At 43.6% G+C, this 24,422-nt stretch overlaps 1 protein-coding gene across 7 annotated transcripts in view; it reads left to right on the top strand.

The window, feature by feature from the left end:
- Positions 1 to 24,422, top strand: part of BCL9 (BCL9 transcription coactivator) — a 117,061-nt gene that overhangs the window by 87,665 nt on the left and 4,974 nt on the right. For 5 of the 7 annotated variants that reach the window (XM_072644597.1, XM_072644603.1, XM_072644600.1 and 2 more), the window contains exons 2-9: positions 1,820 to 1,963; positions 7,741 to 7,819; positions 14,037 to 14,318; positions 15,076 to 15,392; positions 16,403 to 16,592; positions 17,002 to 17,101; positions 20,654 to 22,895; positions 24,133 to 24,393. In XM_072644597.1, coding sequence (XP_072500698.1) covers positions 14,266 to 14,318; positions 15,076 to 15,392; positions 16,403 to 16,592; positions 17,002 to 17,101; positions 20,654 to 22,895; positions 24,133 to 24,393 — 3,163 coding nt within the window. In that variant the 5' untranslated portion in view covers positions 1,820 to 1,963; positions 7,741 to 7,819; positions 14,037 to 14,265. Of the gene's footprint in view, positions 1 to 1,819; positions 1,964 to 7,740; positions 7,820 to 14,036; positions 14,319 to 15,075; positions 15,393 to 16,402; positions 16,593 to 17,001; positions 17,102 to 20,653; positions 22,896 to 24,132; positions 24,394 to 24,422 lie in introns of those variants that run through there. The other 2 variants (XM_072644602.1, XM_072644601.1) reach the window with 2 other exon arrangements.

Raw genomic sequence — 24,422 nt, forward strand, 5'->3', positions numbered from 1 at the left:
CTGTATAAAACGGCAAGGAATACACTTTTGTTTTTCTTACTAACCTTGGAGTCTCAGCTGAAAATAGTGAAAATAAGATCTCCATATAATGTGACTTTTGCTTTATTTGAGGGTTCCCCCCACCCACCCCTGGCTCCTGTGGAAATGGCGATTCCAGCGAAATTGAATATAAAGGCAAATTTGTTTTCCATTTGTTGAACTGTTGTTTTTCAGTGCTGAAGAGTCCATAAACACTATACTATAAGCTGCTCGGTATAGGTTATAGAGCTTTGGACTTAAGATCAAGATGCCAACTCTGCCATTGACTTGCTTAACCAATAAATCACTTCACTGCCCAGTTTTCCATTTTTGAAATGTAACACCCAGGTGCCTACCCTGTCTGTGTCTCAGTAGTCAACAAATGAATATCTGTGAAATCTTTCAACTCCTTTGAGGGAGAATTGAGGTGGCCTAACCTTTTTCTCACCTCTAATAATAGTAATAATCAATCAGTAACATTAAGTACCTGGCAATGTTAAGCATAACAATAATCCTAATAATATCTGACATTTATGTTGCTCTTACATAGATGATCTCATTTGAGCACCTTGACACCTGGGTGAGGTAGTTAGTATTCAATTCCACAAACTTTTTTAAGAGCCTGTTTTGTGCTGGACCCTGGGGATACAAAGACAAAAGAAACGGTTCTTCTCCATAGGTATACAGATGAGTAAATAAAAAAATATTTGCAGAGTAATTTTTTGGAAGGGGATCACCTTAACAACTGATGGGGTGGTAGAGGAAGTGGCTCTTACTGCCTCCATTTTTCGGATAAGGAAACTAAAGGTTAGAAAGATTAAATGAAGGGTCAGAGGCAAAATTGGAACCCAAGTCCTCCCCACTCCAAACCCAGCACTCAGTTCTTTACAACTCATCTGTCTTTCAGGGGCAAAACAGATTCAACTTTGGAGCAATTATCATGGCAAGTGGGGGCTAAGAAAGAAGAGTGATGCTTTACACTGTGTTCATTCAGTGAAGAGATTTGAAAAATTCCTCTTAAGACCATAAAGCCCAAACCTCTTATCCAGTTGTGATGCCATGTGGAAGCAGTACTTGGTTTTATATTTTATTATCTATATGTCTTTTCCATATTGGCAATGTGGCCCCTCTACCCATTCAGTGGTAATAGCAGAGACTGCTGTAAGTGGCAGTAGCGATACTGAGAGGGCTGATCCAGGTTCTGCCCTAAATTAGAAACAGTGCATGGTGTCCTCAGGCCTGAATTTCATTCATCACCTCTAAAGTGATAATGGTGGAAGAGTACACTTGTCTTAATGCCCTGTGCCCATGATGATAGGGGATGCATAAATACAATCTAGTCTTGCTTATTCATAAGCTGTTTTTTAGTTTGAATTATTCAAGCACCCGACTGCCCCCTTTCCTCCCTCCTGTACATTTTGCTGCTAATTAGCACCAGGGGCACACAAGAGAAGGAAATAAGTAAGTCAGCTTTGCTAAATATGTTGAAAGGGAATTATAACTTTTTAAAAAGGCCTTTATATTATCTGTATCTTTTTATTTTCTGTATTCTGTTTGTCTTCAGTTATCAAAAATTTTCCAAGAGGGTCTTGATAGTTTGCAGTGTTGCTACCCCTCAGTATCTTGATTTTTGGTGGTTTCTCCTTGTTCTTTATGACTCATCTCACTGATCTGTACAAACACACTGCTTGTTCCCTATACCAAATACTGAATGGGTAGCCAAGTGATGGGAAGAAGGTTATCTTCTGCAGTACTAACCTGGATTAGGATTTGAAATTTTGCTCTTTTTTGTTCCTTGTAGTTCTGGCCTGTTGACTTTAAAGTGTGACTAGCTGGTGTATTTCTAATTGACTTGCCTGGTCTCCTCGAAGGAGTCTGAGATCATCCCTGGAAAGATCTTCGGTGTTCCAATGTGGAGCAAGAAGCAGGCTGAAAGCCTTTGAAGGTAAGGCACAAGAGACCTACCTTTAAAAACTGGGGGTTGAGTGGGGGAAGTGCTTCATATTATTGTTGCTTTTAATTAAACATTTTTTTCCATTATAGCTTCGATATAAACTGAGTTGGTTCACTCCACAGTGAACGTATTGCTGGAGGCAAAGTGCCTGTAGTATATTGCAAGTGGAAAATATGTCAGCAGGAATGGACATTATACCATTCATGAGGCCAGAATTGTAGCTTTGGATGGAGCTGGAAGAAATCTTAGTCCAACTTCATTTTACAGAGGGGGAAATTGGGCGCTAGGAGATTAAGTGACTTACCTAAGGTCACATATCTCATATAGAATGAAAGCTGGATTTGAACTCAGGCCCTCTGACTCATATCCAGCGTTCTTTCCATTACTCTCCTCTATAGATTGTAGCTTTCATGGGTTGATAGAGGGATACATAGGTTCTAGGAGGAAGAGCAAATTGAGGCTTTCTAATTGCATCTAGATGTGCAGTGAATGTAATAGTATAATTGACTTTGTGTAATTCTGTCCTAAACCATGATAGTTAGAATTTATTCTTTGGAACATTTGAATTTTAGTAATAATGTTAAGTCCGTTTTTTCATAAAGTATTTGCAGTTCCGCCCCCACCCCCATGAGCACAGAACATTCATTTCATATAATACAAGGTTTTCCGTACCTAACTATTATGCTGGTTTGCCTCCCTGGTATTTTTATACCAGTGTTGAAGAAAGATTAGCTCCATCCACTGGTGCTCTCAGAGAAGGGAAAGCCATTTGAGTGGTTGGCTCATCAGAAGTTCAGAATGAGCTAGGAGTGGAATCCTGAAGGCTGAATTCCTGCATCACATTCTAGGCTTTGCTACTGTGCCTTTTACTGATAACAGAGAACCGAAAATAGTTCCGCATGATGGGTTGATGATGAGTGGATTATTTGAGCAGGTGACCTGATGAGAGAGATCGTTGGATGTTAACACAGAACTCCTGTGAATGATGTGAATTTTCTTGGTTTTGAATTTGGTCAGATGTATGAATATTGTCTCTAGTGGATTGGCCACCTTGTTGAACAGGGTGTTTGTGCAGGATTCAGTGGAATAGCCTAGCTATGAGTCCCATGGTGTGAGAAATTAGAAGGACACCAAAGAATTGGGGCCTAAGAGAATCCAAGGCTTAGTTCCCATTCTCATTTCCCAAACTTGTGAGATCTGGGCATGGCTCCACATGTTCATCACCCACGCTCCCTTCAATCCCTTACAGTCTGGCTCCCATCCCTATCATGCCACTGAAACTGTTCTCTCAAAGGTTGCCAAAGGCAACCCCCTCCCCCAATAACTAGATGAAATGGCTTTCTCTTAGTCTTTATCCTCTTGGACTTCTCTGCAGCATTTGCTATGGTGAACTACCCCTTTCATTCAATCAGCATTTCATTTCAGCAGTTGTCCTATATGTAAAATTTACAAATATGGAACAATGACCCTTCTGAGTTCCAGGCTTTTATTTCCAATTGATCACATGCTCCCCCTTAAATCTTCTCTTCTTCCGGATTTTCCTGGCTGTGGCACAATTCTTTTAGGCTGTCCTGCCCCAAACCAAAGCGCCTTCTTTAGCCTGTCATCCTATAGATCCCATTAGTTGCCAAATCCTTTGGATTCCCCCACCCATTATAGTCACATCCTCATGACCACCATTTCAGTTTAAGCTTTCATTCTCTTTTCCCTAGACTTTTACAATAGACTTATAACTGATCTCCCTGCCACCAGTCTATAACTGTTATAGCCTCTAATTCACCCTAGAGATTAATCTAATTCATCCCACAGATCAGTCTTTTTAAACTACAGGTATGACCAGGTTATTCCATACCTGAGAAACCATCAAGATGCTCTCCATTGCCTCTTGTACAAAAGCCAAACTCTTGCATCCTGGCATTGGAGGCTCTGCATGATCTTCCCTTTCCAGCCATAAGCTATCTCACTTCAGGCACCCCATGCTTAATCCAAGCCATACTACTTGTTGTATCCTGAGTACATCCCATACTTGATGGACTCTCTGTGTTTAATCATCTATGCCTAGAACATTCTCTCTTTGTCCTCGCCCAGTTTCAGCTGGTTGGAATCCTACCTAGCTCCAGTACTGCCACCTCTCTGACATCTTTTTATTGGGCCAAGCCAGCAGTAATCTCTTCTTCATCTGATTTCATTGCACCTTCTTCTCTTAGGCAGTTGTTAGTTAGAAAATTATAGGATCCCCTATGGACCACATTTCTAACAAGTGGATATGTACACTCCATTTGAAAACAGTCCTGTGATGGGAAATTCATTCATCTCAGCAGGTAGCCTACTCCAGGTTTGGAGAGCTCTAACTAATTTTTAGAAGAACTTTTGTTGTTCATTTTTTTTCCAGTTTTACTTACCTAAAATTTTCCCACCTATAATTCCTAGCTATTGGTTCTAGATTTGTCTTCCTGATCCGAAAGAGTAAGTCTAGTCTCTCATATAGATTTCAGTTTGTAGGGCATTGGTTTGTGTTCATGTCCTATACCCCTGTTAGAGTATAAGCTTCTTGAGATTAGGGGCCTTGTGATAACTTCAGTCTTCCTCTTCCTTGACTGTTTCATCATTTGAAACTGCTGATCATCACCTCCTGCATAGTTTCTGGCTTTAGAGATATCATAAATCTCCAGGTTCTTCTACTGTCTGGCCCCTTAGGATGGGTGCTCCCCAAGGTTCTACCTTTGGTGTCCTTATTTGCTCTTCTCAATGAAGCCATTAGTTCAGTGTGCTTGTGTACCTCAGTCTGTCTTCCTGCACTTGCCTCAGAGCTCCAGCCCCTCATTTCTGTCTGTCCATAGGATGTGTCTGCTAGCATCTTCAGGCTCAGCATGTCTGAAACCCACTTGTTTCACTTCTCCCAGCTCTTCTCTACTCACCCACCCTGCCTTCCTCAAAGGAGAAATGTTTTTCTTTCTGATTTCACTGTTTTGTCAACAAATCACTGTTTATCTGCTGATTCACTCTACATTCAAAACCCTAATGCCTTAGAATAATGTCCAGACTCTTCACCCTGGAATCTCAGCCTTTCCAGAATCTGTTTCCAGCCCTAACTTACATTACTGTCTGCCTTCTACTTGATGGCCTATACCGACTACACTCCAGTCACAGAGAACATGGCCTGCATTTCCCCAACTCTTGGGCTTTACTAATACTGTTCCCTATGTCTGGAATGCTCTTCCGCCTCAATCTGCACCTATTAGGATCCCACTGTCCTGTTAGCCCCAGCTTAAATATGTAATGAAACTTTCCCTAAAACTTTTACTGAAACAGTGTTTCTCCCTCCTTTGAATTATGATAGCATGTTATTTGGAATCCTTACACACTTCTATTCTAGTTTATATTCTAACTCTACTGGTTTTATCTGTCCCATTAGATCTTATGTTTCTTGTGGATAAGGACTCTGTGTTGTTGACCTTTTTTAGCTCTTTTAGTATTAAACACAAACTTTATATATATATATATATAGTAGGTGCTTACTAAGCGTGTATTTACTCAAATGAGACTCATTCCCCGCAAATCAGTTTGCTAGGATTTTTTTTAAACAGTTTCCAGCAATATTTTATTGAAGAAAAAGAGAAAGGTCTTGATTTCTATCTGTTATTCTCCATTAGCACAGATAATTGAGTATAAACTAAAGTGACTTGAGACAGGCAGTGTTCTTGAGAGATTTTCTGACTTAAGCAGATAGTTTTAGAGTTCCTCAAAAGTCATTCTCTAAAGTGAAATGGCTCTAGGACTCTCTCCTCCAATCAGAGATTCATGAGACAGCAGGAATTCATTCAGAAAAGCCTGTCTCCATATATTTTTTTTTAGAAGTTTGTGCTGAATACTCTTGTCAACCACACAAATTAAGTTGAAATACCTATTTCATACAAATCTCTATACTGCTGGAGAGTATTATACTAAGCCTTAGCCAGATACCTCAGACGAGGGCCCAAAGAGGACCACTTCAGTCAGTTCTTGCTGGACAGATCATGGTGTTGAGCATTCCACCATTCCTTCAGAATTCAATAAACCTTTTAAGTACCTATTCATTGCAGAAGTCTGCTCTTGGTCCTGGAGGAGATTTCAGTCCTGTGGATATTAAATACTTAATTTGTGAGTTGTGCTATTGAGCAGTACAGGAGATCCAGAATTTTTAGGTAAGCTCTAGTCCCTTTTCTCATGGAAAGATGTTGGAGGAGATACATGCTTCATAGACTTTTCTCTCTACCCATGATTAAAAGATAAATCTAAGTTTTCAGTATGGGTAGTTGGATAGTTAGAGCTACCTTTGAACCACAGCAAAAAATAGTCTAAAAGAGAAGAAGGTTTTAAAGCAAAGATAATCATTGACATTTAAATAGCAATTTCAGGTTTGCAAAGTGCTTGGAATACACTATTCCATTGGGCGGTAACAGACCAGTGAAGTTAAGGAGTCAAATGTTATCTTCATTTTACAGGATGAATTGAGAGGCTCAGAGATTAAGTGACTTGGCCAAGGTCTCATAACTAGTCGGTGACAGAAATAGGCCCAGAGCCCAGGTCCTCTTGACTCTTAATCCAGTGTTTTATCTTCTGCTAAATGACAAATTCAATTATACATTTATTGAGTCTGAGGGGCCAAGAGGACTTAGAACTAAAGATGTGGAGACCCTAAGAAATACATGTATGAGGACCGTTGAATAGAAGTGATCGATGGAGATGCATTACAGGACCTGAGATTGTTGAGAGAGTATAGAAGGAAAGAAAAGAGAGCCAAGAGCAGATTCTTGGAGAGTATGAAGAGGAGGAATAAGCCTCAGGATGACAAGAGAGCAGGAGTGGTCAGGGAAGGGAGGAAGAAAATAAACACCTACTGTGTGCCCTGCACCATGTTCATCAGGAAGCGCTTTACAAAGATGACTTCAGGTGAGTTTCACAGCAACCCTGGGAGGGAAGTCAGAGAGAGAGAGCAAAGGGTCAGGAGAGCTTGGTGTCCTGGAACCCAGGGATGGGAACATAGCCCTTGAGGAAGTAGTCAACTCTGAACTCAACTGAAAGAAAAAGGGAATCAGCAACAATTTACTGTGCTGAAAGGTCAAAGAATATGAAGACCAAGGAAAGACCATTGGTTTTGTCATTAGGAGATCATTGATCTTTAAGATGGAGGTTTAGAGTATTAGGGGGAAAAAGCAAGGGCTCGAGTAAAGTAGGTAGTAAGAGAATGGAGGGAGTGAATGTCAACCATTCTGTGCAGAAATGTGATTGTAAAAGAGATGAGAAAGTAACTGAAGAGAGGGTATCAAGGTAGAAGAAAGGATTTTGAAGATGGGGAAGCATTTGACCATAGCTGTGTAGCCTAGGAGCAAGAGGGAGGAAGCAGATGGGGAAGGTTACCCAGGAGTCAGTATTAATCAGAAGAAAATAGTAAGTTCAGTGGAAGTAAGAGAATGAGAGAAGGGGAAGAAAGGAAATCAGAATCTGAAAGGTGACTTTCAAAGGTCAGCATCCTGGAGATGGTAGTGAAAGAGACAGCTGGTAAAAGAAGTGAAGCTGAGGGAAAAACAAGTGGCAAGAGACTTGGCTGATCCACAGAGCAGATATCAGCTCTAATAATGGAGACGAACAAATGGAAACCTCCTCTTCAGGCGCTGTCCCAGAATAAATGTGATTTGCCTTTCTCTGGCAATAATCAGTGACCCAAAGGGTGCTGTGAATAGTTTTATTTTCTGCTCACAGGTTTCTCTCTCACCTTTCTCTTCTAGGTATGAGTATCTTTTGAGGAAAGAAGTTCTGCTCTGTCTCCAGGATGAGCACAGCTGTATCGTGACACCAGGGGTTTGGGTGAGTGGTTTAAGAGAAAGATGACCCTTCAAGTAGAAGTTAGCATCACTTTATAGCAAGTATGGTAGGAAAGAATTTGATTGGATTTTTCAGTCAATTTCAGACATTAATAGAATGTAGTTACGGCTTTATTGTTTTAAAAAATTATCCAAAGATCTAAGGAGTAGGATAAGTCAAGTCAACTAGTATTTATTAAATACCTGCTGTGTGTAAGGCATTGTGCTAAGTGCTAGGGATACAAAACAAAGCAAAAAACCAGTCCCTGCTCCCAAGGAGCTCATAGCCTAATGGAGACACTGAACAACTTTGTACAAGCAAGCTACATACAAGATAAATTGGGGATCATCTCACAGGGGGAGTACTAAGATTAAGGAGGACTGGGAAAGTCTTCTTACATAATGTGGGAATTTTGCTGACATTTGAATAAAGCCAGGAAAGTTAGAAGGCTGAGATGAGAAAGGAAGAATTCCAGGCATGGGGACAGCCAGGAAGAATGCCTGGAATCTGGAGATGGAGTGTCTTATGAAAGGAAGAGCATAGAGTGTCACTGGAGAATGGAGAGTAAATGGAGAGGAGTCAAGTGTAAGAAGACTGGAAAGGTAGCAAGGAACCAGGTTAGGAAGGACTTTAAAAGCCAAACTATATTTTATATTTGATCCTAGAGACAACAGGGAGCCACTGGACATAATTGAATGGGGAAGGGTGAGGTGATATGGTTAGAGTATTCTCAAGAAAATTTATTAACAGTTGAGTGGAGGAGGGATTGGAGTGGGGAGAGACTTGAGGCCAGTAGGTCCACGTGTGGTAATGAGGGCCTGCATCAGGCTAGGGGCAGTGGCAGAGAAGAGAAGGGGGAATTTGTGAGAGATGTTCTGAAAGTAGATTTGACAGATTTGACACCTTATTGGAAATGGGCAGTTAGACAGAAAAGTTAAGGGTGAATCCCCTAGGCTGTGAGCCGAAGTGACTGGAAAGATGGTCTCACCCTCTACTGTCGTAGGGAAATTAGGAGGAGGGGAGGGTTTTGGGGGAAAGATAATGAGTTTAGTTTTGGACATGTTGAGTTTAAGATATCTTAAGAGGCAATTAGAAACTGAGACTAGAGGAAGGAGAGAGGCTAGGGCTGGACAGTCAGATCCAAGAGTCGTCAGCACACCAATGATAATTGAAACCACGAGAGATGATGAGCTGACCAAATTTAATAGTATAGAAGGAGAAGAAAAAAAGGTCCAAGAGAGTCATAGGGACCCTTGCAGTTAGCAAGCTTTTGTGGATGAAAATCTAGCAAAGGAGACAGAAAGAGCAGTAAGACAGGTAGTACGGGAACCAGTAGAGAGCAGTGCAATAAAGTGAAATAAAGACCTGTCAAAGGCTGCACAAAACATCAAAAAGGATGAGTCTTCCCAGAAAGCCAGTGGATTTGGCAATTAAGAGATTATTTCTAACTTAGGAAGCAGTTTTGATTGAATGCTGAAGTCAAAAGCCAGTCCACAAAGAGTTAAGAGAGGGAAAGGAAAGACATGGAGGCATCTGTTTTACACAAGCATTTGTTTTCTAGGAGTTTAGCCCCAAAAGGGAGGGGAGATATGGGCCCAAAGCAATTGGGGATGGACAGATCAGGTGAAATCTTTTTGAGTGTGTTTGTAGGTATCATGGGAGCACTTAGTGAGAGAGTAGGGGACATGACAGCTGGAGCTTCTCTTGTTGACTGGAGGATTATCTTTGTCATTTAAATGAGTTAAAATACAGTTGGAAACTTTAAAATGCTAATTTACACATTTGTGGTAGAAGTAGAAAACAGATAGCCAGCCACCTGTGAGTAAAGAGCTGACCTGCAAGACTTGGTTTCAAGTCCTGCTTCTGACATGCTGGGCATGTGATCCTGGCTACTTCCTGTCTCTAAGATTGTAAGTTGAAGAACAGTTAGAGATCAGCATTGCTGAAAGGAGCTCCCTCCATCATTGAAATCGTAGGTTAGAACCAAAATCCCTAATATCATCTTCAAGCCTGCTCTTTCCTGGTGTAACTCTGTCCTCTGAGAAAACATCTCACTAACTGCATTATGGTAATCCCTTGGCTCTAACCATCTCACTGAGACAGGTGTTGGCTAGTGAAACAGAGGAAGACCTGGGCACCAGCCTACACGTAGTCTTCAAACTCAAACTTCTTCAGTTTGCACAAGGCCTGGAGAGACTCATCGTTGTCTCCTTTGGATGGATATATGTTGAGGAACTTGTAAATACAAAAACCACCTATTTGAGCCAGAAAGATGGGTGCATTAAAAAACTAAAGATTATTCTTGGTTTTATCTTTGTATGGTCTTGCACAAATAATTTCACCATGTTGAGCCTGGATCTTCATCTTTAAAACTAAAAAGTGAGTGGTATAAATGCTAACCTAAGCAGATAAATTTCATTCCCTTTTTAAAAAAAAAAAATCATTGAGAGGAATCCCATAGATGTAATAGACTTGGATTGCATCAAGACATTGGACAGAATATTTCATGATATCCTTATGAAGAAGATAGATGATAGTATAGTTGGATGGATTCTTAGCTGGTCCACTGACTTGACCAAAGGAATTAATGATTAATGGATTGATGTCAATCTTGAGGGAAGTTCCTAGTGAAATACTCTAGGGATCTGTCTTAACCTCTATTATGTTTGACATTTTTATCATTGACTTAGAGGAAGGCATAGATGTACTTACCTAATATTCAGATTACCCAAAACAGGGATAGAAAATAAATAAGTTTAGTGACAGAACTTTCAACAGGTTAGATTGAGAGGCTAACTCTAATAATTGGGATAATTATATAATATAATTGGGATAAATGTAAAGGACCATCCTTGGAGTCAGAAAACTAACTATGCAAAACTAACAATATAAGTATTGAGAGAGTATAGCTTCAACAGTTTGAAAACAATCCAGGCTTCGTAGTGGACTGCAAGGTTAGTAGGAGTCAGCACTGTGTTCTGGTAGCCAAATAGTTAATTTAAGTTAAGAGTGCATTAGTAGTAACATGACGCCTAGAAAGGATGGTCCTTCTGTACTTTGCCTAGAAGCTTGTATTTAGCTTAGGACACCACGTTGAGCCCCCCTCCACAAGAGAATAAGGATGCCTAGAATACTGGAAACTATGCATGATGAAGAAGGGTTGGAAGAAGTAGGGTGGTGTGGTCTAGAGAAGAGAAGGAAGACAGCAATGGGATAGACTTCTCTTGACAGTTTTCATTAGAATCTTAGGATTTAGAACTGAAAGGACCTTCGACATCATTTAGTCTAATCTTTTCCTATTACAGATGAGGAACTAAGGGCTAGAGAGATGAGGTACGTTTATCCTAACATCACCCAAATTGAGATTTGAATCCCTTTCCTCTGACTCCAAATCCAGTGGACTTCCTACTGCCTCTACCTTTGTGTATCCAAAAGAAGGAAGAACAGGAGAGAGAAATAAAGAGCCAGGAAAGAGGAGTGATGATGGGGCTCAGACAAGGTTGGGTAGAAGGGGTTCTTGTTCACTGGCAAGTCAAATTAGGTTCTGGAGTTCTGTGATATTTTGGTAGGAAGAGCAGTGTCTTCAGATCACTGCTTGTGACACCTGAAACAACTTTAGGCATCTATAACCTCTTCTTGCTGAATTTCTCCCTCTGCCTACACCTGCCACTGGGGACATCAAGAAGGCATGTTTTAAAACTAAACAACCTAACATGAAAGCACTTTGGAAATCAGGCACCTATACAGTATTAGTGGTATTTGAAATAATAGCAGTAATCAGAAAATTTGGATAGATTAATGTGGTGATTTCTATAAAATGCTTTTAAGTTCTCTTAAAGGAACCAGATACCAAATATTTCTTTGTATGTTGCAGATACTCTTACATAAGTATTCACAGAGCATCTACCATGTGTCTAACATTGTCTAAACGCAGTAGGGGACAGAAAAGAAGCATGTTTCCTACCCTTAAGGAGCTCATAGTCTCATTAGGGAAGCAGAGCATAGATACATGACATAGAAAGTTATCAGAAGGGAATATGTGCTTGGGTGTGTGACACTAACAAGTGGTATAGGAAAGGGCTTCTTAAACTTTTTCCACTTGAAGCCCCTTCAATGCTCCTTAAACTGTGGATCACGACCCGATCCACAGTTTAAAAAGTGCTGCTATAGGAGAGTCAACAAGGATGATGACCAACAGCTCGTGTATGTGTAGCAGAAGTTTGCAGAAGTTTGCCCTTGGGGGCAAGGATAGTCATCTTTTTCTTTGTATCCCCAGTGCCTAGCACATAAACCCAGAAATCCTCCATGGAGGATTTGTAAGAACTGGGAGCTCTTACACACAGAAGGCGCTTAATAAATGTTTCTTGTTGTTGCACACTGTGTAAGGTTGGTAGAGCAAACATTATTATACTTTTCTCTCCAGGTTTCAAAGATAGCAGCCTTTCCACTATACCAACTGTCTCTACAGCTGTTAATTAATAACTTTTTGACTATCCTTTGCAATGCATTGGTCCACAATAGATTCTTTGGCCACTTGTACTTTATCAGATGCTCCTATTAGTGTGAGAGTAGCTGAAATTGATGGTAATAAAATTATTCTGTGACTTTAGATGTAATCTAACATTACAGATAAGGAAACTGAGACCCAGGGAGAGAGACAGTGATTCACACAAAGTTTAGAGACCAAGCTGGGATTGAAACCCAGATCATTTGATGCCAAGCCTCATGTTTTTTCTACCACTTCGCCTTTGAAGTTTAAAGTTACAAAAGTGGTGGTGATGGGAGGAAAATGAAAATAAAAATTAAATATAATCAAGGCCAAAATATATTCAGTATTCTATAGTTTCTGAGACAAAACCTATAATTAATTTATTAGTTTAATTCCTTCACCTGTCTCCAGAATGCTACTAAAATTTGTCCTAAGAATGAAAGAGAAAACTGGGGGATTTTTCTCAACAGATGTTTCATCCCCCTTGTTTGTAAATCCTACGTGAAATAAGTCGGACTTGAGTAGGATTGTGATTTTCTAAATGGAGAAACAAATACAAATAGACATCTGAGTGCCTTACTCCCAGCCACACAATAAGTTATTGTTGACTTAGCCTGGAACAAACTTTTCTGTTTGTAGTAGAACAAGACCAGACAGGCTATGGCCCTCACTATTTCTGGCTACTGTCCCTGTAGCTGGTGTCTTCACCACCTCACTGATATTTGCCTCATCAGTTAGACATGAAGAGGAGGGACAGCTGAGACTGAAGATGGTGAGGAAGCACAGTGGACCCACCCTGGCATTTGACCGAGGCTTGAGATCTGGATCTTGGCTTTCTAAACAAGATGACCAGGCTACTGTGCAGCACCACAGAGGCACTCCCTAATATTGTTTTGACCTTTATATTTTGAATTAGCCTTGCAGATGAGCTAAGGAAATGTTTCAGCCTTCTGAAGTGTTCTTCTGCCTGCAAAAATTATGAATCTGTTTGCTCATCCATGCAATATTGTGTTCCCTCCTCTCCTTTGGATAAGAGCATTCTTATACCCATACTTCGCATTCCTTCTAGGACACAGATTCCCATTAAAATTTAGTAAGGGTCATGGAAATTAGAAGTATAACTTACTCAATTTTGCATTGATCCAACTCTTTTTGGGGGTTTTTTAAGCCTCAACTGATTTTTATTTTATTTTTCCCCTCAATTTTATGGGCTGATTTTGTGGGCATGGGTTAAAATGCATGGTAACTTGAAATGAGGGAAGTAATTGGAACCAAGTTCATTACTTTTTGTGAGGGCATGGTAAGTCACCAGAGGTAAAACATCCAACTTGCCCATCAAAAGAGGAATTAAGATGGTCTCTGTGGGTTTGTAGTTTTAGGTGGGGCCCAGTGCTGATCAAGGCCTTGTTTTGGGAAAAGACCTAATCCACTGTTGAGTGGCTCTAGAACGCAAAAGCAGAAACACTTCAGAGAAGTGGGCTTCCATAGGCATCATTCTTTTGTAGATTCCAGACACCCCAAGTACATGCAGGAGGGGAGGGAGCAGTACTTCATTTTGATAGTTCTTTCTGGAGCACCATGCCCCAGAGGCCCATTTGTACATAGTCTCTATTTTCCATTCTTCTTGCTGAAGGAAGAGCTCCCTTTGTTTGGCTTGGCCTTTTAAACGTGTGATGTCTTAAACAGCTCATCCAAGGGTATTTTGTCTCTTCTGGGTGACTTTTTCCACAGTGGGCCCTGGAGATGCGAGATCTTCCCTTGGCAGCAGGAAGCACTCACCTAGAGAATGCTGGAGCTGCAGGGGGAAAGGGCCCACTACCACAGCAGAGAAAAGCAAAAAGGAAAAAAGGCCTAGGGACAGACAGCACTGAGGGGTCCCCTGCAGCTGTGACTGCCACCCCCTGACAGGAGCTTGGCGAGCCAGTCCCCATCTGTGACTACAAGCTCAGGATTCCAATCAATGCATTCCAGTAACCCTAAAGTGAGGAACTCTCCATCAGGAAACACACAGAGGTAGGAGCCGAGGGTACCCATCAGGGAAATGGGGTGAGGGCTTGGTCAAGAAGTGAGAATCAAATTGGGAAGAGGGAGGAGGACACTCCAGAAGGCAGAAAGGTTGCAGCAGGATCAAAACTCAGTGACAGCTTTTTCACCTGCTTCTCTCTCTTGTCCTTTTCACCTCTCTGGTCCCTCTCCTCCCACCCATTCATCCCTGGAGGGAAGAGAATCCTCAGCCTTCCTTCCTCAGGAACTTCATCTCACCTCCTGGCAGCCCCCTTGTCTCCTCTAGCATATTTGGGGAGGTAGTAATATCCTTGGGCATTCCCCCAACCTGGCTTTCATCATTGGGTTTTCCTTGTGCTGGCTTCCTGGAGGGAAGGTGGATTCTCCTCACAGTTGAACTGTGTCCTCAGCCTGGGCATGGTGATCTTTGTGATGCCTTGTTTGTTTACTTTGAGCCAGTCCTAGTGTGAGACACTTCTTTATGTACATAGAAACGGTTGTCCTTTATTGACAGAAGCTCTGGAGATGGGGCCTCAGGGGACTGAAGTTCCTAGGACCCAGCGGGCCATGTTGCTCATTCCTCACTGTTAATAGCACTGAGTTGAGGTGTGAGGAGAGGGGAAAGAGAGGCTAATGGGAAACACGGGAATGGTTACTTATCCTTCCCTGGGTCTGTTTTATTCTGTAGCAGAAACTATATCTTCCTGCTCTGTGATGACAGGCTGCATCAGGAATCTGACCTCCTTCTGTTATGTGTTTGTTTCAGTAGTCCCAAACCTAAGCAGGAGGTGATGGTCCGTCCCCCCACAGTGATGTCCCCATCTGGAAACCCCCAGCTGGATTCCAAATTCTCCAATCCGGGTAAACAGGGGGGCTCAGCCAGCCAGTCTCAGCCATCCCCCTGTGACTCCAAGAGTGGGGGCCACCCCCCAAAAGCACTCCCTGGCCCAGGTGGGAGCATGGGGCTGAAGAACGGGGCTGGAAATGGTGCCAAGGGAAAGGGGAGAAGGGAGAGAAGTATTTCAGCGGACTCGTTTGATCAGAGGGACCCTGGGACGCCAAATGATGACTCTGAAATCAAAGGTATGTGGGCCAGAACATCCAGAGTCCTAGGGAAGTGGGGAAGGCCTAAGGGAAGGCCCTGTGACTGTCAATGCCAGCTAGCCTCCCCCAGCTGCTTTTCTGAATCTGGCAGAGAATAAATGTACACTCCTCATCATTTTTAATGGAGATCTTCTAGTTTCCCCATACAGAGAGCAGCTTGAGGTGTTGAGTATGTTCTGGAGTTTTCTAGTGGGGCTGCAGGTGGGCTAGGAATGAGTGAGCATGTTCATGGAGGTTCCTTCCCCTCATGATGTTCTCCTTGGGTTTTCCTGGCATCCCTTGTGTTGGTACAACTGCACGGAAGCCAGTAGTTCCAGTTTGTGGATGCAAATAGCCCACGTTGGAGGAGTTCCTCTGACACACCCACCTCTTCGCCATGACATTCATCTGCCAAGGCTCGTGTTTTGTGCCCTCTGGTTGCCACTTTGTCAGACTTGTCGGCACAAGAGGAAACCTTAATGGCCCTGGCATGAGTCCGGGCTAGTCGCAGACGATTTCTGAGTAGTAGGAATGAGCAACTACGTGTGGCAGAGGATTGGCAGGCAACCCAGGTGGAGTGAGTCAGGAGGGGGGAGGCTGAGACTGCTGACTGAGGCTATGGTTTTTATTCTTTGCCCCTCCCCCAACATGATAACATCCAAGCCTGTTAGCTCCTTTTTTTCTGGAACTTGACCTATGCCAACGAAAGGAATAATTAGCTAAGATGTGAAGCTCAGATTTCAGGGGTAAAAGTGTGACCTTTCCCTGTAAAAGCAGGCCCCAACCATGTGGGTCGGAATGAGCAATTTAACCCTAAGGATGATTGAATATTTCCATAAGAGTGAAATTGGTTTATCTTAGCAAGACATTTCTGGGAATGTTCAGAGTTGGTTTGGGCTACAAAGCAATAAATTCTGGGCATGTGGAGGGGAAGAGGCATTTTTTTCTTTTCCCCTCTTTCTCTTTTCTGTTTCTTCCTGAAACGTGCATGCATCTCTTCTTTCCTTTAGAGTGTAATTCTGCAGATCATATAAAGCCTCAGGATTCCCAGCATCCTTCACACTCCATGACTCCTGCAAATGCTTCAGCCCCGAGGTCTTCCACCCCCTCCCATGGTCAAACGGCTGCGCCGGAGCCAGCTGCTAACCAGAAGACGCCATCCAAAGTGGTTTATGTATTTTCTACTGAGATGGCCAATAAGTGAGTAGTTGTCGCATGCGTCTGACCATGGTTTGGGATTCTCAAGGCCCCTCATTCTCATTTTCATCCTGGTTCAGAGCTCTCCAGCTCGACAACCCCAGGGCAATGACTGGGTGTGACAGAATGCCTTGTTCACCTGGCCCAGGCTGGCGTCTTGAAAAGGCAAGGGACTTCCTGGGGTGGGAGGGGGGCCTGGGCACAAGGATCTTCTTTAGAATAGGATGGCCGCCCTTCCACCCCAGGCTTTCTTGGGCCTACCCTTTCCTCTCTTTCCCCCACTCTCACAAGCCCCTGACAGGAATGGGATGACAAAAGACGCAGACTTGCCCTTACCCCTCTACTAAATGTGGGTTATGCTGCCACCAGTGCTGATGTATTTGGGATGTGACATCTCCCTGCATCCTTACAGGGCTGCTGAGGCTGTGCTGAAGGGCCAAGCTGAAACAATCGTCTCCTTCCACATCCAGAACATCTCAAACAGCAAGACCGAAAGAAGTGCTGTGCCTCTGGTATGGATAGTGGTCAGAGCTCTGGGGAAGAGCGATCATTTGTGTTTAGATTTTAGTCCAGCTCCTGACTGCCCACGAGACTTCGGGCCAGGGTCGTCCTCTGTCTTCGTCTGTAAATCAGGGATATCTGACTTCCAGTTCTAAATTCAAGATCCTCTGATTCTGGTTCTGTAGTTTGTCATGTGCATGGGCTCTCTTCTTCCAGCAGGTGGCGCAGCAAATAGAGCACTGGTCCTGGAGTTAGGCAGACCTGAGTTCAAACCCAGCTCCACTTACCCAGCTGTGTGTCCCTGAGCAAGTCGCTTAACCTCTGTTTGCCTCATCTATAAGATGGGGATAGTAACAGTACCTGCCTCCCAGGACTGTTGTGAGGAAGTATTAAGTAATATTTGTAAAAAAGTACTTAGCTCAGTCTGGCACATAGTAGGTGCTACAGTTAATATTGGGGAGCAAAGTAGTCTTTCACCGCATCTGTTTTCTTCTGTAATATGCTTGAAGTATGCCCAGGTAAATCTCAGGTCACATGTTGAGCATAGAACAAGGTTTAAAATCTTAAGTCAGCTGAAGGACCAGGAAAAAGGCCACAACTAAAAAGTATCCTCGTCATTCTCATCAATCTCATCGTCATTAGCATTTATACAGCACTTGAAGAATTGGAAAGTGCTTTACAAAGATTGTCTCCTTTGACCTTCATAACAATCCTATAAGGTAAGTACGAGTATTGTCCCTGTTTTATAGGGAAGGAAACTGAGTCTGAAAGAGGTCAAGTTTGACTTCCCCGAGGCCCCACATCTAGTAAGTGTCCCTGGCAGAATTTGAACTCAGATCTTCCTGAAACCAAGTCTGGTATTTTATCCATTGTACTACAGTAGCCTTAGTGGTTTCTGGGTCTTCACAATAAGGAGTCTTAATGTCTGCCCATGGGGTTCTTAATTTTAGTTTTGTTTTTAAAAAATGCTTATTGGACACTTTTAAGTCCTTTGATTATCCCATAGTTGTTCTTTGTCTAACTCTCGGTATACTGTCTGGAATTTGGTACTGATTGTGATCAGTGAGCATTTATTAAGTGCCTGCTGTTGTTCCAGGCACTGTGCTAAGTGCTATGGATACAAAGACAAAAATGAAACAGACCCTGCCCTCAAGGAACTTATATTCTGCCACTTAGTATAGTAGCAAGACTGCTAGTCTCCTCATGAAAGGGCCTAGGTCCAGATGTCAGTTCTCCTACTTAATGGTTATAAGAGAAGTCTTACTGTCCTGAATACAAGATTGCACTTCATAGCAGATCAAGCATCTATGAAGCTACAATGTACAAGGCGCCATGCTGAGTGCATTCACTATACAAGGGAGTATTCCTGCTCCAAGGAATTTATAGTCTAGTTGTAGGGATGAGACATTGGAAAAGATCAATAATAATATAAAACTTGAAATAGCAATTTCAGGGTAACAACAGGAGAACTCTCAGAACAAGCACTACCACAGCTAATGTTTTTACTAAACATAGACCATGTAGGACGTCGTTCATGGTGCAGACCTAAACGGACTCATCTCTTCTAACCTTAGAAAAGGAATAATCTGACACGCATACCAATTTGGTAAAGGGCGGTGTGTAGAGTCAGAAGGGACATAGGGCCAGCTAGTCCTCTAGAATTCCTTCAACCTCATCCCTGAAAAGTTATTGTCTAGTCTCTTCTTGAAGACCGCTGGTGTTGGGCACCCAGTACTTACTGGGATGGCCCATTCAGAACACTCCCAAGTAAAGTTCCAAGCCTGACCTCAAAGGGCATGAAGTTTTCCTTCCCTAAAGCCTTCATCTACCTTCTGTAGCTTCTACTCTTTGCTCAACCCTCGATCTCTGGGGCCAAGCAGAAAACAGCTGCCTTCAGGTATTTGAAAGGCATTTATCATATTATCCCTAAGTCTTCTCTGTAGTAAAGACTCCCCAATTTCTTCAGCTGATTCTCACGTGACACGATTTAGAGGGACCTTTACCAGTCTTGTTGCCTTTCTCTGCATGCTGGCCAGCTTACCAATTTCTTTCCTGTAATTTGACACCTGGAACTGATCATAGTATTTCACATATGGTCTAATTAAGACAAACTACAGTGAGACACTTAACTTTCTTGTTCTAGACTCTGCCTCTCTTCATGTGATCTGTGGACTGTATTGCATTAACTCTTTACATTCCTGCCTCAGTAAGCTCACCCACATCTTTTTCAAATACAGTTTAATCTAGCCACACTTCTGTTAGAGTGCAACTTTTTATTTATGGCTGTTCATAATCCTGCTTAAAGAAATCTTTTTTGTATCCTGATCCTGCCTTTTAGAACATAAACTGAAGGGAAACATTCCAAGAAGTAATACATGTATGCCTGATCCATGTGTGTGTGTATGTCTAAATTCAAGAAATGATTCACATAAAAATATCTGTAATCACTGATGCACAAACATTAACAAATAAATACTCAAAAGATTAGATGAGGAGATAAGCAAAAAGGATGTATAGCTAAATGGGTTGGAAATAAAGCCGTATCCCCAAAGTGACCAGAGGGTCTTTAAATGTGTTTTCCATTTCCATTTATGGGCTCTTTTCAATTTTCCACAAACTTAGCATTTAGATGAACACCACACCCAAATCCACATCCTTTTTAAAGAAAAACAGCATATGCCAGTCATTTCTGTAGATTGCAGGATCCCTTACCTTTGTCCAGGACTTAATACAGCTTCGGTATTTAATAAGTGATAATGAGGCAGCAGGCCAAAGTGTGAGAGCTGGTCTGCTTCTTACTGCCCATTGGAAAGAACAGATCAAAAGACACCATGAGCTAGATGTCTGCAGATTTCTCCACGGAAGCTTCCTGCTAACAGATTAACTTACTGCAGTTAATGTGAAAATTCTTATCAAATATGGAATCAGTGATCACAAACTGAAAAAAGAAACCAGGAGATAGAATGCCCCCTGGAAACTCCAGGAGGAAGACTCAGTAGTTATGACTGAGGAGAAATGGAACCTGAGAGGCCTGCCTTGCCCACTGCCCCCTGCTTAGAGTGCTTTGCACTCTGCCAAACGTATGTTCTCTTTCTGTTAGAAATATGATTGACTTTTGATTGGCAGATGGAGGTCTAAACACCTAGTTGTAACTTTGAGAGAAGCGAAGGTGTTAGGATCAACCTCCCACATCATGGAAACTAATCCTTCCCTGAGTTGGAAACACAGTAGTGGGAAATAAGGACATGTGATATCAACCTGTTCCTCGAAATAGATACTCCAGTGTGTTTGCTCTGGCAGACCTTTAGACATCATTCAATCCAGTGGCATGCCAGTGATGTTATTGAAGCCTCTCTCTTAGCGCAGGGGAGAGTCCCATTGCCTTTGATGGAGAAGGCTAAAGTGCCATTGGGTCTTCTGTCGGTTGGGTTCTCTACCTTGGCTGTGTCCCTAGAAGTGACCACGGTCATTGTAGATGTGTATAGTTGCCAGCACAGTCAACTCTTCTAATTGCCTTGTTATTCATTTTACTAATACTCTTTAAAACTCTCCTTTATCCTCAGAATACACAGATCTCTACCCTTCGGAATGATCCCAAATCACTACCACAGCAGCCTCCAGCTTCGGCCAACCAGGACCAGAATTCTTCCCAGAATACCAAACTACAACTAACTCCACCCATTCCGGCACCAGCACCCAAGTCTGCCGCTCCTCCCTGTCCCCTGGATCAGGATAGTCCTGGAGTGGAAAACAAACTAATTCCTTCTGCAGGGAGCCCGGCCAATTCCACACCACTGCCTGCAGACGGTTCTGGGCCAAACTCTACCCCCAACAATCGAGCAATCACCCCTGTTTCCCAGGGGAGTAGTAGCTCTACCACGGATCCCAAAGGTCCCCTCCCTCCCCCAGTCTCTAGTGGGGAGCCGCCCTCACTGGGAGAGAACCCCGATGGGTTGTCTCAGGAGCAGCTGGAGCATCGGGAGCGCTCACTGCAGACACTCAGAGACATCCAGCGCATGCTCTTCCCTGATGAGAAGGAGTTCTCTGGGGCACAGAGTGCGGGACCCCAGCAAAGCTCGGGCGTGCTTGATGGCCCACAAAAGAAGCCCGAGGGGCCCATCCAGGCCATGATGGCCCAGTCCCAAAGCCTTGGGAAAGGGCCCGGGCCCAGGACCGATGTGGGAGCTCCCTTTGGCCCTCAGGGACACAGAGAGATGCCCTTTTCCCCCGAGGAGATGGTCCCACCCCCCATGAATTCCCAGCCAGGGCCTATGGGCCCCGACCACCTGGATCACATGACTCCTGAGCAGATGGCATGGCTGAAGCTGCAGCAGGAGTTCTATGAGGAGAAGAGGAGGAAACAGGAGCAGGTGGCTGTACAGCAGTGCTCCCTGCAGGACATGATGGTCCATCAGCATGGGCCCCGAGGAGTGGTCCGGGGCCCTCCCCCACCCTACCAGATGGCTTCCAGCGAAGGATGGGGGCCTGCAGGCCCAGAGCCTTTTGCTGATGGCATAAATATGCCTCATTCCCTGCCCCCAAGGGGCGTGGCTCCTCCCCCCAACATGCCAGGAAGTCAGATGCGTCTTCCCGGATTTGCAGGAATGATGAACTCTGAAATGGAGGGGCCAAATGTCCCTAACCCTGCATCCAGACCAGGTCTTTCTGGAGTTAGTTGGCCAGATGATGTGCCAAAAATTCCGGATGGCCGAAATTTCCCTCCAGGCCAGGGGGTCTTTAGTGGCCCTGGCCGAGGTGAACGCTTCCCAAATCCTCCAAGTTTGTCTGATGAGATGTTTCCGCAACAGCTGGCAGAGAAGCAGTTGGGCCTCCCCCCAGGGATGAGTATAGAAGGAATCAGGCCCAACATTGAGATGAATAGGATGATCCCAGGGTCTCAGCGACACATGGAGCCTGGGAATAATCCCCTTTTCCCCCGTATACCAGTAGAGGGGCCCCTAAGCCCTTCTAGGGCTGACTTCCCAAAAGGAATGCCACCACAGATTGGCCCTGGCCGGGAACTTGAATTTGGGATGGTCCCTGGTGGCATGAAGGGGGATGTAAATCTGAACGTCAATATGGGCTCCAACCCACAGATGATACCTCAGAAAATGAGGGATGCTGGGGTGGGTCCTGAGGAGATGATGAAACTACGGCCAGGTGGCTCTGAGATGCTCCCCTCCCAGCAAAAGATGGTGCCCCTGCCATTTGGTGATCACCCTCAGCAGGAGTATGGCATGGGCCCTAGGCCTTTCCTTCCCATGTCTCAGGGTCCGGGCGGCAACAATGGTCTTCGGAATCTTAGAGACCCAGTTGGGCCTGACCAAAGGACTAATAGCCGGCTCAGCCACATGCCACCACTACCTCTCAACCCGTCCAGTAATCCTGCCAGCCTCAACACCGCTCCCCCTGTTCAGCGCAGTCTGGGACGTAAGCCCTTGGATATTTCTGTTGCCGCTAGCCAGGTGCATTCTCCAGGCATTAATCCTCTGAAGTCTCCCACGATGCGCCAGGTCCAGTCACCAATGTTGGGCTCACCCTCGGGGAACCTCAAGTCCCCCCAGACTCCATCCCAGCTGGCGGGCATGCTGGCAGGTCCAGCTGCTGCTGCTTCCATTAAGTCCCCTCCTGTCTTGGGGTCTGCTGCTGCTTCACCTGTTCACCTCAAATCTCCATCACTTCCTGCCCCTTCACCTGGATGGACCTCCTCTCCAAAACCTCCACTACAGAGTCCCGGGATCCCTCCAAACCACAAAACGTCTCTCACTATGGCTTCCCCAGCCATGATGGGAAATGTAGAGTCAGGTCAGTACACTTTCCCATCCCAGAAGTACATGGAGAGGGGAAGATGAATATAGCTTCTAAAGCACCATCTTGAGTGGCCAGGCCAAAAAACATCCTGTGATCAAAAGGAAACGTTTGGATGTTGGTAGATAGGCTCCAAAATTATTTTTCATATCTATGAACTCCTATTCCTATCAGGACTCCTCCCTCCCCTTTTTAAAGATGATTTGTATAGTGCCCCAGTCAAAACAGAGGATGCTTTCTGTTTGGATCGTAGGCATTACTAGGGACAGGAGAGGAGAGGGAGGAATATTTCTTATTCAACAAAATAATTTATATACATCCGGAGAACCCCATAGAGATAAGTTGGGTTATGTTTAAGACAATACTCATTTATGCCAAAACCTTATTCAATTGCGGATAAACATGACTTCTATAAGAGGCCAGTGGCTTACTTGAAGATGAGGGAAGCAAGAGCCCCATCCAGACTTAGTGCAGATCAAAGGAGAGGGACTGTTCATGTAGTTCTAGTAAATGCTGACCACGGAAACCACTGCTTCTAACTTCTCAGTAGACTGCCATCTTCACATGGAAGACTGAATCCATTGGTAGATTTTTCATACACCGATCAGATTAATTTTGTGAATGGGACCAGAGCTGGCTAGTGGAGGACAATTATAAGGTACTTAACTAGATTCATGCTGTCTCCACTGGAGAGAGATCAGACTCAAAACAGCAGAGCATATTCTTCTCACCAAGCTAAAGTTTCTCTCTTGCCAGTGGATAGCATCTCGCTAGGATGGTAGTGGTGTAATAGAACAGCCCCTTCCATTCAATAATCTTTTTGATTTCAGGAATCAGGGAAGAGAGCGTGGAGAAAAATTAATTAGTGTCTAGGATGAAACTTCAGCCTAAGCTCCCTTCATACCCACAAAACAAGATAAATTCCAAACTAATTGAAAAGAGGAACATGCCCATTTGTGTCTCAGTATTTTAATATGGTGGTTTTCTACAAACTGTCCTTTAGACTAAACTTTGAGTAACATTTCTAACATAAAGTACCTTGTGTGTTTGTCTTCACATTTGATTCATGCCCTGAAAAATTCTTCTTCTTTCTCTCTAGATTCCCAGGGTTCTTTGAGGAAAATCTAGCTCATTCTTGATTTTCATATTCCATGTATCCTAGAAGCAAGCATCCTTTATTTCAGGAAGGATCTAGTTTTTTATCTCTTTTTTGTATGGGTTTCTCTTCTCATAGGTGGTCCACCACCTCCTACTGCTGGCCAGTCTGCTTCTGTGAATATTCCTGGAAGTCTTCCCTCTAGCACCCCTTACACAATGCCTCCAGAACCAACCCTTTCCCAGAATCCTCTCTCCATCATGATGTCTCGAATGTCCAAGTTTGCAATGCCCAGTTCCACCCCACTTTACCATGATGCCATCAAGACTGTGGCCAGTTCAGATGATGACTCCCCTCCAGCTCGATCTCCCAACTTGCCATCAATGAATAACATGCCAGGTAAGGAATTGGGGAGAAAGGCTGTATGG

This window comes from Notamacropus eugenii, chromosome 2 (genome assembly GCF_028372415.1).
Source record: "Notamacropus eugenii isolate mMacEug1 chromosome 2, mMacEug1.pri_v2, whole genome shotgun sequence".
NCBI classification, from domain to species: Eukaryota; Metazoa; Chordata; class Mammalia; order Diprotodontia; family Macropodidae; genus Notamacropus; species Notamacropus eugenii.